At 35.9% G+C, this 13,631-nt stretch overlaps 1 protein-coding gene across 2 annotated transcripts; it reads left to right on the forward strand.

The window, feature by feature from the left end:
• The first annotated feature begins 4,439 nt into the window (after positions 1-4,439).
• Positions 4,440-13,631, forward strand: LOC141362459 (brain aromatase-like). 2 transcript variants are annotated; one of them, XM_073864554.1, is made up of 9 exons: positions 4,440-4,568; positions 6,443-6,593; positions 6,701-6,855; positions 6,953-7,129; positions 9,999-10,113; positions 11,705-11,843; positions 11,924-12,086; positions 12,155-12,396; positions 12,473-13,631. In XM_073864554.1, exons 1-9 carry the CDS (start codon positions 4,442-4,444, stop codon positions 12,731-12,733), a joined length of 1,530 nt encoding a protein of 509 aa, XP_073720655.1. In that variant the 5' UTR covers positions 4,440-4,441; the 3' UTR covers positions 12,734-13,631. The 2 variants fall into 2 exon arrangements, with proteins under 2 accessions (XP_073720655.1, XP_073720656.1); XM_073864555.1 differs by having other exon boundaries at positions 11,732-11,843.

Below are 13,631 nucleotides of genomic sequence, written 5' to 3' on the forward strand. Positions count from 1 at the left end.
GCAGTTTTAAAGGACTCTAAACGATCTCAAACGAGGCATAAGGGTCTTATCTAGCGAAACAATTGTTATGTTTGGCAAGAAAAATAAATAATATGCACTTTTAAACCACAACTTCTCGTCTTCCTCCGGTCGTGTGACGCGCCAGCGCGACCTCACGTAATACGTCATCAAGTCAAGAGGTCACGGATGAGAGGACCATTCCGACGTTGTTGTATGTGGAATGATACTAATTAATGTCTTTGTGTCAGTTTATTGTTTAAAATGGTCCGCAAATGTGCGTTTCATATATGTAACACGTGACCTTTCCACGGCATTACACATTACATGAGGTCGCGCTGGCTCATCACACAGCCGGAGGAAGACGAGAAGTTGTGGTTTAAAAGTGCATATTTTTTATTTTTCTTGTCAAAAATGACAAAATGGTTTTGCTAGATAAGACCCTTATGCCTCGTTTGGGATCGTTTAGAGTCCTTTGAAACTGCAATTTTAAACTGCATTAAAACTGTTACGTGTTGGTGTTCATTAAAGTCCATAAAATGAGAAAAATCCTGGAATGTTTTCTTCAAAAAACATAATTTCTTCTCGACTGAACAAAGAAAGACATCAACATTTTGGATGACATGGTGGTGAGTAAATTATCTGGATTTTTTTTTTAAGAAAATGGACTAATCCTTTAAGAGATGTGAATAAACAAAATGTTAGCATTTAGCTGTTTTCTCTAAATAAATTCACATAACATGTTAAGGCAGCAAAGTCCTTGATTATTACGCCAGAATGAGAGTATAGTGCTAACCATATCTGCATAGAAAGTCGCAACTTTTCATTTTCTGTCGGTCTTAGTACACGATGTAACTACAAAAGAGTCAAGTTTTAAATAGGAAAAATATCAAAAACTCTTTGGTCATTTTTGAGCGTGATGCTAACGGTCTAATCGGATTCAATTAATTATGCTAAGCTATGCTAAAAGTGGTAGCGCCAGACCCGGAGATCAGATGAATGAATTCAAAACAGTAAAAATCAAATATTTAACTCCACAGGAGCTGGAAAATGAGCATATTTAAAAAAAAAGTGGAATTTCTCTTTAAAATACTTCATGATGCTGAATCATCTTTAAAACTAATAAGCAGAAGAAATTTGTTAGGCACTGCATATTTAGTATACTAAACTATGTGCAATATAAATATCCTAAATATTATTAAACAATAAGATAATAAAAACCATAAACAATCTTAAGAGCTATACACTGCAAAAAATGATTTTCAAGAAAAAATCTTAGTGTTTTTGTCTTGATTTAAAAAAAATATCTTAAAATTCTTAAATTAAGATGCTTTTTCTGTATGAGCAAAAAGACCCAATAAAATAAGTCTAGTTTTTAGACCAAAAATATCAAATTTAAGTGATTTTGTGCATAAAACAAGCAAAAAAAATCTGCCAATGGGGTTAGCAAAAAATCTTGAAAATTTTTAAACACTAAATTCAAGAAAAATTATCTTACCCAATTGGCAGATTTTTTTTGCTTGTTTTATGCACAAAATCACTTAAATTTGATATTTTTGGTCTAAAAACTAGACTTATTTTATTGGGTCATTTTGCTCATCAAGAAAATGCATCTTAATTTAAGAATTTTTAGATATTTTTACTGAAAACAAGACAAAAATACTAAGAAAATATTTTCTTGAAAATCATTTTGCAGTGTAAGAAAAATCCATAAATGAGTTTATAGAATTACAAAGAAATGCATAAAAAAGGTATTTCATAACTTACTAATTTGCATTACTATTAAACCATTTCTAAGCATCTCCTACACACTTTAGGAAGCTGAATGGCTGCTTCACATTTCTCAAAGAACACTGTTACACTTCTAAACATCTCTGTTAGATAAAAGCTCCTTCACTCATGTGGTTCTGGGTCAGTCTGACCCACCGTCTTTAAAGGCCCTTCAGAGAATGAATGAAGCGGATTTGGAACCAAGACAAAGCCCAATAAACTCCTGAGAAAGAATAACAGGAGGGTAAATTAATGTCGGCAATGCATGAAAGAACTAACTGTGATCCACGCTGCCTGTTTAATGTGGTTTTAGTCTGGAGAAGAAGAATTCCTCCTTTTTCTGGTTCCGTTATTGTTCCATTGTTCCGGTGCTTTCAATTGCACTTTACAAGCAAAATCAGGGGTGTATCCAGGCAACAGGGGATATAAGAAGGTGGCAAGTTGGGGTAAGAAAATATATTAGGCTAAAACACCAGCTAAAGGACTTCAGAATGAGAGTAAGATCGCATAAGAGTTAAAAGTAATGATGAGGACAACTTTTAGAAACGCATGAAATAAAAATGTTTCATGAAGTTTTTTACATCAGTTTTAAATTCTGTGCACTGGGGAGATCTCAAAATCGATTTTAAGGACTTTCTACTTTCTGTGGCTGACGATATCAGCTGGAGATTTGGTAAGCACTTAAAAGATCTTCATCGGAAGTTAATGAATAATTCAACTACATCTTAAATGTTAATGCTGCTCTACTAAAAAATTGGTAACACCTACACAAGTTAAGTTTTACAGACTAAATTTTTCGCATTTTAAGTGAAACATTTTAGGTGAAAAAAACTTTTTAAAATTACTTCAATTAGTAAAATATTGAAACATTTTCAACTTAATCCTCATAAGCCCTATTTTCCTGTACGCTAGAGTTCCTTGGGGGTAAAAATGACCCCAGAAATTTAAAGAGTGATTACAAAAAATATTTACATTTTTAATGATACAAATAATATATCAATTGTTTTGTTTACTTCCCATCTATACATTAATGCTGTGTTTTGGGAGATATGAAGTATTTTTGTACCTGTTTACCACTCAATTTCTCACCTACACCATTAGCTTACCTGTAAAATATCAAATTTTTATGAAAAATTCACATAAATTTGATTTAAATTGTTTTTAGATATTGATCTAGATGGTATGTGTTGAATTCGGCCATTTGGTGTTTAGAAAAAAACATAAAAGAATTACAGTTTAGGAAATAAGTAATTTCGACCAGTAGATAGAGACCTATTCATTTTACTGGATGTGGCCAACTGCTCAACATCACTACTTTAGTGAAACGTTTTGTGAATTTATGTTTATATAAACATTAAAAAGGACATTAAAAATAAATATTGTTTCAAATAGTATAATTTTTTGTAGTTTTTGATGCATTTTGAAATATGCCACAGAAATTTGAATGAATGTAAGTGTGTTTGTGTCTGTGTGTGTGTGTGTGTGTGTGTGTGTGTGTGTGTGTGTGTGTGTGTGTGTGTGATTGAGCATGTATTTTCTATGTAACATTTGTGCTCTAGTACCAGGCCTACCTTTCTGTGTTAAAATTTTCAGATTTATTCTGGATGCATTGATTTTTTTGACAAATAATAAGAAAAAGATTATTATTTTTTGCATTTCCCATTCATTTCAATTGGGGTCATTTTTACCCCCAAAGGGCCCTTTTGGTGAATTTTTTACACCTCTTTAGAACGACCGAATCAAGCCTAGTTTTTTTATATGAATCTTGACGGATAATCTGGAAAAGACACAAAATCTTATTCCACTGAGATGAAGGGAACCATTTTATTCTCTAAACTAAAGAAAAGTGGCTTGGGGTAAGATTGACCCCAAGGGATTTATAGGGTTAAATTTCCTATAATTTTTAGGAGTTACCAATGAAAGTAATTTTTTAAGTTGATCCAACAGTGTAACTATCAAAATGTTGTCATTGTTTACTCACCCTCATGTTGTTCCAAGCATGTAGGCTATACGATTTTTTTCCAATGAAATGTCACTTCTTCACTCTGAAAGTATAAAAGAAAGACAAAACAGAATTACAAAAGGATAAATGATGACAAAATTATGCAAAATAACCTTTCAACCGCAAAAAAATTAAAGGGACAGTCCACCCAAAAATGAAACTTAGGTCATTTACTCTCATGTTCTGATTTTTTTTATTTTGATAAAACCCAAAAGAAGATATTTTAATAAATGATGATTGTAACCATTGTCTTCCATAGTAGGAAAACAAATATTATGAAAGTATTGTGAAAAATGTGACGAGTCCCTCGTTACTTCCACTAAAACCGTTCAGTGGGTGTGGTTTGAGGGCACGTCAACGAAATTGCTTACACATCCTTCTCTAACAAGTCTCAACGCTGTTTGTTGTGGAGCCTGTTCTCCCGCTTGTTTGGTTTTGTTTTGGTGTTATAATTTGGTTACTCGGTTCTGTCTGATACTTATACCATTCGTGTGTTTGACGGGATCGCTGTTGGGTTTGTTAATTCCTTATTTTATGTTTTCTATTTACATTAATAAATATCTTTTGTTGCAAAGTACCAACCACGGCTTCGAGCCGATCGTAACATAAATGATGAAGATATTTTAATAAATACATTTTGATACATTACTGTCCTGTGCCTGTAGACACGTGATGGATGAGGCGGTCAAGGGTTCGATAGACGTCACAGCTATAGTACAGGAGATCCTGCTGGTACTGACAGGAATTTTACTGCTGGTTCTGGTGCACAAAAACTGGAAAAACCAATCGGCTATCCCAGGTGAGTAACAGCCTACCAGCACACTTTAATCAATGTAGATGACATATTTAATAAAACAAATCAAATTAAAAGTGCGAGACACAGATGTATAATCTCTTCAGCAGGTCAGTGTCTATTAAATTCAAATGTATTTACAAAGCTAATTAAATTAGGCAAGATTATTAAATATACAGTATATGGACTAAAATATATGGTATTATTGCACATTTGTATTGTCCTCATAAATAGAATGTAATCCAATAAAACTGTGGAAAAAAAATCCTTCAACTATTGGGCATGACCCTGGACCAAAACCAGACATGAGGGTCAGATTATACATCATCTGTAAATTGAATAAATAAGCTTTCCATTGATGTATGGTTTGTTAGGACAGGACAATATTTGGTCAACATGCAACTATTTGAAAAAAAAAATTGAGGGTGCAAAAAATCAAAATATTGAGAAAATCGCCTTTAAAATTGTCCAAATCAAGTACTTAACCAGCACATATTACTAATAATAAATACATTTTTTATATATTTATGGTAAAAAATGTACAAAATATCTTCATGAATTATGATCTTTACTTAACATCCTAATGATTTTTGGCATAAAAATTGACCAAAAATGTGGCATAATTTTGACCCATACAATGTATTGTTGGCAACTTTACAAATATACACTGCAAAAAATTATTTTCAAGAAAAGAAAATCTTAGTATTTTTGTCTTGTTTTCAGTAAAAATATCAAAAAATTCTTATATTAAGATGCTTTTTCTTGATGAGCAAAACTACCCAAGAAAATAAGTCAGTTTTTAGACCAAAAATATAAAATTTAAGTGATTTTATGCATAAAACAAAAAAAATCTGGCAATATGGCAAGCAAATTTTTCTTGAATATTTCTTGAATTTAGTGTTTAAGAAAAATTTTCAAGATTTTTTGCTTACCCCATTGGCAGATATTTTTGCTTGTTTTATGCACAAAATCACTTAAATTTGATATCTTTGGTCTAAAAACTAGACTTATTTTCTTAGGTCGTTTTGCTCATCAAGCATCTTCATTTAAGAATTTTTAGATATTTTTACTGAAAATAAGACAAAAATACTAAGAAAATGTTTCTTGAAAATCATTTTTTGCAGTGTACCCATGCGACTTTTGTGGTCCAGGGTTTCATAGTCAATTAATCTAATAAATAACAGGTGTCAAATTAAACTAAACTTTTTTAATATGTCAAAGGCCATTAAAATAAGAAAAAATTATATAAGAGCAGGAGTTTTACATTACATTTTGCACTAATGCCATAAACAGCAGTGTAAAAAGCATAAAGAAATTGTATCAACACTGCAAAAAATGACTTTCTTACTTAGTATTTTTGTCTTGTTTTCAGTACAAATACCTAAACATTCGTAAATCAAGATGTATTTTCTTGATGAGCAAAATTACCTAAGAAAATAGACTAAAAAAATACACAGTTAAAGTGAATTTGTACTTAAAACAAAATACTTTTCTGCCAAAATCTTGAACATTTTTCTTAAAAGCTAAATTCAAGAAAAATTTGCTTACTCCATTGGCAGATTTTCTGCTTGTTTTATGCACAAAATCACTTAAATTTGATATTTTTGGTCTAAAAACTAGACTAATTTTATGAATTTTTAGATATTTTTACTGAAAACAAGACAAAAATACTAAGATTTTTTTTTCTTGAAAATCATTTTTTGCAGTGTAGGTGCTCCCCAGCACCACATGCCTACAAAAGATTGTAGCCGGACCATTAGAATAAAAGTTATATTAACAGGGTTTACAAAACCCTAAGCTAATGTCAACAGGGAGACAACAACTACTTTTTGAAAAAAAACTATTCTGTAAAAAAACAATATCTGTCTGCTGGTCTTTAGGTCCTCAATGGTTGTTGGGACTCGGCCCAATTCTGAGCTACAGCAGGTTTCTGTGGATGGGAATAGGAAGCGCCTCCAACTATTACAATGAAAAATATGGCAGCATTGCTCGGGTTTGGATCAACGGAGAAGAGACCATCATACTCAGCAAGCAAGTTCTTTACATGGTTTATTTGAAATATTTAATTTGTTTAAGCATTAGAAACGGTAACACACGCACTTACTGTAATGTAATGTGTACTTAACATGCTGTGGCAGATCTTCAGCTGTATATCAGGTTCTGAAGAGCAGTAACTACATTGGACGTTTTGCCAGTAAAAAAGGTTTGCAGTGTATTGGCATGTTTGAACAAGGCATCATCTTTAACAGCAACATCGCACTGTGGAAAAAAGTGAGGACATACTTCACCAAAGGTGAGGGTTTGCTGAAATCTATATCGGTATTGATCGAAACAAGATTACCTCTATAGTATGTGTCCATCTGCATTTGTGTGGTTGGTTGGTACTGTAGCTCTGTCAGGTCCCGGTCTTCAGAAATCGGTGGAAATATCCGTCAACGCCACCAGAAAACAGCTTGATGTCCTGCAGGAGTTCACAGATCCTTCAGGACACGTGGATGTGCTGAATCTTCTGCGCTGTATTGTGGTGGACGTCTCCAACCGTCTCTTTCTAGGAATTCCTCTCAATGGTCAGAAGTTAAAATGAGAATTCATATACTCAATGAGAAAATCTTATGAAGAACCGTTCTGGGCTGTATAGGGCTCTTGAAATCTTATACTGTATAGTTGTTTGAAGATTAGAAAAGTTTTATCCAGTCAAAAGTTTGGAAACACTTGACTGAAATGTTTCCAATGACCTTAAAAACACCTTCAGATTGAACAATGTCTTTAAATGTTCAAAATTACCTTTGGAAATAAAAATATAGCTTTGCCAAACATTTTAATTTCTTTCATTAGAAACTAAAAATTTATTTTAGCAACATATTTTTTAAATGGATGACTTAGGATTGATTGAATATTGAAAAACAAAAACAGCCAACAAGAGTCCAGAATAGATTTGAACTCCTTCAAAATTGTTTAAAAATTATCTCAGGGTGAAACCTTAAGAAGCTGAAGGAATTCTAGTCAAAAGGTGACTACAAGAAAGATGATCAAATATAACTTTTTTGATTTGAGTTTTGATTTATGTTGGATGTTTTCAGTCAAAATGTACAGAAATTGTTACAATTGGAATTTAGTTTTGATGAGATTACTATTATTCTATAATGTCAAAAAATATAAATAAAAAATAAGTGTTTTCAAACTTTTGAACCTTTTTAAGGGTCTTAAAGACCCTTATTCCACTTTCACAAAAAAAGATAATTTACTCTCCACCGTGTCATCCAAGATGTTTATGTCTGTCTTTTTACAGTTAAAAATAAATTAATTTTTTTGAGGAAAACATTCCAGGATTTTTCTCTATACGATCCCAAATGAGGCATAAGTGTCTTATCTAGTAAAACGATGGTCATATCATAATTTTTATTGAATATTGGGGCGGTTTCCTGGACAGGGATTAGACTAGTCCTAGACTTAAACACTTTTAAGAGCTCTCCAAACTGAAAACAACTTATAATAATAATAATAATAATAGATTTTATTTGTAAAGCACTTTACATTTATGGCAAATCTCAAAGTGCTACAGTAAATGTCATAAAAATATCATAAAAAACAGGTAAAAACATCAAAAAAAAACACTCCCAAATATTTCGTACAGTTTAAAAAGGTTAATTAAAATTCATAGGTTCTGCTGAACAGAAATGTTTTTAGTCCTTTTTTAAAAGTCTCAGTATGTTGAGATACCCTCAGATGGTCGGGGAGGGCGTTCCAGACCCGAGGAGCTGCAGAACAGAAAGCCCGATCACCCATGGTGCTGAGCTTGGTCTTGGGAGGGAGAAGGCGGTTTGAGTTTGTTGAACGGAGGGATCGGGTTGTGGTTTGTATGGTGACTAATTCTTTCAGATATGAGGGAGCATTTCCATAAATGCACTGGTGAGTGAGTAGGGCGACCTTGTATTCAATCCTGGCGTGAATGGGGAGCCAGTGAAGTGAGTGAAGAATGGGTGTGATGTGATCATATTTTCGCACTCTCATCAGGATCCTTGCAGCGCTATTTTGGACATATTGCAGTCTCTGCAGGTTTTTATTAGAGATCCCGATGAGAAGTGCATTACAGTAATCCAGTCTGGAGGAGATAAAGGCATGGACCAGCTTTTCAGCATCTGCTAATGTGAGTGTGGAACGGAGTTTTGCAATATTTCTGAGATGGTAGAAGGAAATCTTGCAGAGGTTTTTGATGTGGGCTTCGAAGGTGAGTTGTGGGTCAAATCTTACACCAAGATTGGTGACAGTTGTGGAGAGGGGAATGACATGACCAGAGATGGTTATACCGGTTATGGAGGAGGACTGGGTCTGGTGTGAGGTGCCAACAAGAATTGCCTCAGTTTTAGAACTATTTAACTGGAGGAAGTTGAGGTTCATCCACGCTTTTATCTCCTCCAGACAGGCAGTAAGTGCAGAAGACGGAGATGGTAGAGATGAAGCTGCAGAGTTGTGTCTTCCTGATTTCATGTACAATTGTGTGTCATCGGCATAGCAATGAAATGAGACTCCATAGCGGCTGATGATACGGCCGAGGGGGAGGATGTAAGTGATGAAAAGTAAGGGGCCAAGGACTGACCCCTGAGGGACCCCGCAGGTGACTATGTGTTGTCGGGACCTTGTGCTTCCAAGTGAAATGTACTCTGTTCTGCCAGTGAGGTACGATTTAAACCAGTTTAGAGCAGTGTCAGTGAGTCCAATGGTTTGGTGTAACCGGTTTAGAAGTATGCCATGGTCAACAGTGTCAAAAGCCGCAGACAGATCGAGGACAGAACTTCCACTTACATATCTTAAAATCCTAATCCTGGTCCTGGAAACCGCCCCTTAGTGTTTAAGAAAAATGTTCAGGATTTTTTTGCTTACCTCATTGGCAGATTTTTTTGCTTGTTTTATGCACAAAATCACTTAAATTTGATATTTTTGGTATAAAAACTAGACTTATTTTCTTGGATCGTTTTGCTCATCAAGAAAAAGCATCTTGACTTGAGAATTTTTAGATATTTGTGCATAAAACAAGACAAAAATACTAAGAGCATTTTTTCTTAAAAATTATTTTTTGCAGTGCATTGGTTGGGATTGTTTAGAGCCCTTTAAAACTGCATTTAAACTGTAAACTGTTGAGGTCCACTAAAGTCCACTAAATCGTGGAATGTTTTCCTTAAAAAAACTTCATTTCGTCTCGATAGAACAAAGAAAGACATAAACATGTTGGATGACATGGGGCAGAGTAAATTTTCTGTTTTTTTTTCCATGAAAGTGGAGTAATCCTCTAAAAGTGTGTTCTTGATCGCTGGCTGTAAAACTCATTTTAAAACCTTAATCTTTAAGATTTATTTAATCTTTTTAATAGTTATTGAAATTCTCAGTATTATTTAGAAAGTTAAAATGAACAAGTTCTTAATTTTCTGGTTTATGCAGAAAAAGATTTACTGTTAAAGATCCATCGATACTTCAGCACCTGGCAGACGGTTCTGATACAGCCCGATCTTTTCTTCAGACTCAACATTTTGTACAAAAACTACCACATGGCAGCGTAAGTTTAAATCACACACACTCAACCGAAAACTAAGTATACTGAATCGTACGGTGTATATTTGCTATTAAAATCTTAAAGGAAAACACCACCATTTTCAATATTTTACTATGTTCTTACCTCAACTTAGACGAATTAATACCTATCTATTTTTTTCAATGCATGCACTTAATCTTTGTACAGCACGTTGTGAATGTGTTAGCATTTAGCCTAGCCCCATTCATTCCTTAGGATCCAAACAGGGATGAATTTAGAAGCCACCAAACACTTCAATGTTTTCCCTTTTTAAAGACTGTTACATGAGTAGTTACACGAGTTAAGGGCGATTTATAGTCGTGCATAGGTCCTACGTCATAGCTACGGCGTAGGCTATCCGTAGCCTGTGCGTAGCTCTGCGTAGCCTGACGCGCACCTCACAAAATTTTTAACAGCGCGTCAGATCTACGCGGACCGCAAGCGCTGTGATTGGTCCACCAGAACCCCTCCCGTCAGGTAAAAAAACTGCGTCATAGGTATTTCCGTTTGTAACGGTGAAAACAAAGATGAGCCAAGTTGAGGAGTGATTTAACTCAAACTGCATCAAAAGTCGCTGTTTTACTTTCATCATTGCTGGTCTTCTCAAATTATACACATCAAGTTGCTGTTTCTTCTTCGTTTGTGGGTTAACTTGCTTAGCTTCTTCTTCTGTGACTTCTGCTGCTGCTACTGTGGTTACACGCGTGGTTACTGCCTACCAGCGGTCTGCGGGGGTGTTTGCACGTCGACGCGGACGACGACGCAAAAGTATAAAAATGAAAACGACGCGGAACCTACGCCGTTGCGGCTACGCCGTAGGATCTACGCACGACTATAAATAGCCCTTAAGTATGGTGGCACAAAATAAAACGTAGCGGATAAAAAATGAGAACTATATTGTATGGCGAAAGAGCACTTTGTTTGCAGTACTTTGACCTTGCCGCACAGTAACATCATCACTCCTGACTACTCCCCCTCTCGCTCAAACTTCCATCAATATTACTGTGCCCGAGGTCAAAGTGTTGCAAAAAACAATGAAGTACAGTTATTTGCAAAATGTACTTCACTGCCGTCCACCTCTGTTAATGTCTAACCATTGGTTCACACCAGCCGCGTTAGAGGCGTCAAATTCACATGTACCGCGCCTAGTTTGCCACTTGAACAGTTTGAGTTTCCTTGCTTCATTCGCGCGTGAAAGCCGCACGTGAAATTCTAGTAATCGAGACATTCACGCGGAAATTCGCGTCATGGGAGGGGCTTCTGCGACTCCACTCGCTTCCTGTAATCACGTCACTACTACAGCAAGCTCCTGATAGGTTAACGCGGCGTGTTTTTCCGCCAAAGTTCAAATTTTTCAACTCGCAAGTTTTCCACGGCAACTCTTAATTCACGACAATGAGGTGGAATCGCATCTACCGCGCCGCACTAAATGCCTCATTTGCGCCGCAAGACCTCCAGACACGCATCAACGTGTCTTCACATTGACTTAACATTGAAATCACTCGCCTTTGACGCCTCTACCGCGACTGGTGTGAACGCAGCATTACACATCATCATACACAGTTTTTATTCATAGGACTTTAAATACAGTACTGTCTTGTAGAAAGGAACTTCAGGATGAGATGGAAAACCTTGTGGAAAAGAAACGTCAAATCATAAACAATACAGAAAAGCTAGACGAGATGGATTTTGCCACAGAGCTGATATTTGCTCAGGTCAGCCTAAAAAGTCGACACCTTTTATATTAATAAAAAAAAAATCACACAAAACAGTAACTTACCGCATCTGTCCTCAGAACCACGGCGAGCTGTCTGTGAATGACGTGAAGCAGTGTGTGCTGGAGATGGTGATAGCCGCACCAGATACGCTTTCCATCAGCCTGTTCTTCATGCTTGTCCTATTGAAGCAAAACTCAGCCGTGGAGGAGCAGATCGTACAGGAGATAGAGTCGAAAATAGGTATTGTAAACCAAGTACTATATATTATCCAGCAGTAAGGATACTACTAACCTTACCCGTCCTGACAGGTGAGCGTGACGTACAGTCTGCTGATCTACAGAACCTGAACGTTCTCGAGTGTTTCATTAAAGAATCACTGAGGTTTCATCCAGTGGTGGATTTCATCATGAGGCAAGCTCTGGATGATGACTACATTGATGGCTACAGGGTGGCAAAAGGGACAAATCTCATACTGAACGTCGGACGCATGCACAGATCAGAGTTTTTTAAAAAACCAAACGAATTCAGCCTGGACAACTTTGAAAACAACGTACGTATGAAGATTTATAGGGAGGTACCATGGTAATAACATGGTAATACAACTGTAGTTCATTCTTCCATCTCAGGTTCCCTCACGATACTTCCAACCATTCGGCTGTGGTCCACGGGCCTGTGTTGGAAAGCACATCGCAATGGTGATGACAAAGGCCATCCTGGTGACCATGTTATCGAGGTTCACGGTCTGTCCTCGGCAGGGCTGCACCATCAGCACCATCAAACAGACGAACAACCTCTCCATGCAACCTGTGGAGGAAGATCCAGACTGCCTGGCCATGCGCTTCATACCACGAACACAGAAAACGTACAGCACTGAAATGATAGACTAACACAACACAAAATATAAACAAAAACAATTAAAACAGCAAATTTATCAAGTTTAAAGTTGATGGTGGCTGCTCCAGGCCTATAGGGGGCAACAGAGAGGCTACTGCTATCCAAATCATTTGGGAAAATGATTATTGGCCAACAAAATGAATATGTAATTACTTATGCCCAGTACTTATACTATGCCTTTATAGTATGTACTGTTTTTGTTCGAACTTGCGATGAGTTTTTTGGGTAATATCGACCGTTAATGTGTACATGGATTCTTATTTGCACTTTAAAGGAGAAAACCATCCAGGTACTCATTTTAACATACTACAATTACGACATACTACTTTATTATTTGAATATTACTTAAAATGGATAATAGGCAGATTGGGATGCAGGGTTAGCATTTTGTTCCAGCTATAAATCCAAATATTAGAAGTAAATGTGTGTTTTAGGCTGACAATAGAAATGTATTCACTCACTAAAGTACTAAAATGATATTACAACACTGATCTCTACAGCACATGAAAGTACGATTACGTACCGTATTACATTGCGCTTACTGTTTACATTAGTTTGTCTCCAAATGGCACACTTGTGTAATAACGTAATAGGATATTCAGTAAGATAAATATGTAGGATTGGACATTGATTTTATCTACAGGAATGGTTTAAGGTTTGGTAAGTGGTATGTGCTTGGAGAGGAAGGGGCTAAAAAATTAAAGTGCTTGGTGACAACAGTGGAAAATGGAAGTAATTTCAGAGGTGGAACCTGCATTATTAAATTGTACACAATAGGATCAAGAGCATGTAAGAAAGGTTCCGGCTAGATAGGATACAGCTACAGCCTACATCCCATCAAATGTTGGGTTTCGGGTTAGGTTTGGGGGTCGGATTAGGATGAAAAACAGG

This window comes from Misgurnus anguillicaudatus, unplaced genomic scaffold (assembly GCF_027580225.2).
Source record: "Misgurnus anguillicaudatus unplaced genomic scaffold, ASM2758022v2 HiC_scaffold_27, whole genome shotgun sequence".
Lineage (NCBI taxonomy): Eukaryota > Metazoa > Chordata > Actinopteri > Cypriniformes > Cobitidae > Misgurnus > Misgurnus anguillicaudatus.

Coding starts and splice junctions, on each gene's coding strand:
- LOC141362459 (XM_073864554.1), top strand. CDS start 4,442: ATGGATGAGGCGGTCAAGGGTTCGATAGACGTCACAGCTATAGTACAG. Junction 6,594..6,700: donor GAGACCATCATACTCAGCAA/GCAAGTTCTTTA, acceptor ATGCTGTGGCAG/ATCTTCAGCTGTATATCAGG. Junction 11,844..11,923: donor CAGAGCTGATATTTGCTCAG/GTCAGCCTAAAA, acceptor ATCTGTCCTCAG/AACCACGGCGAGCTGTCTGT.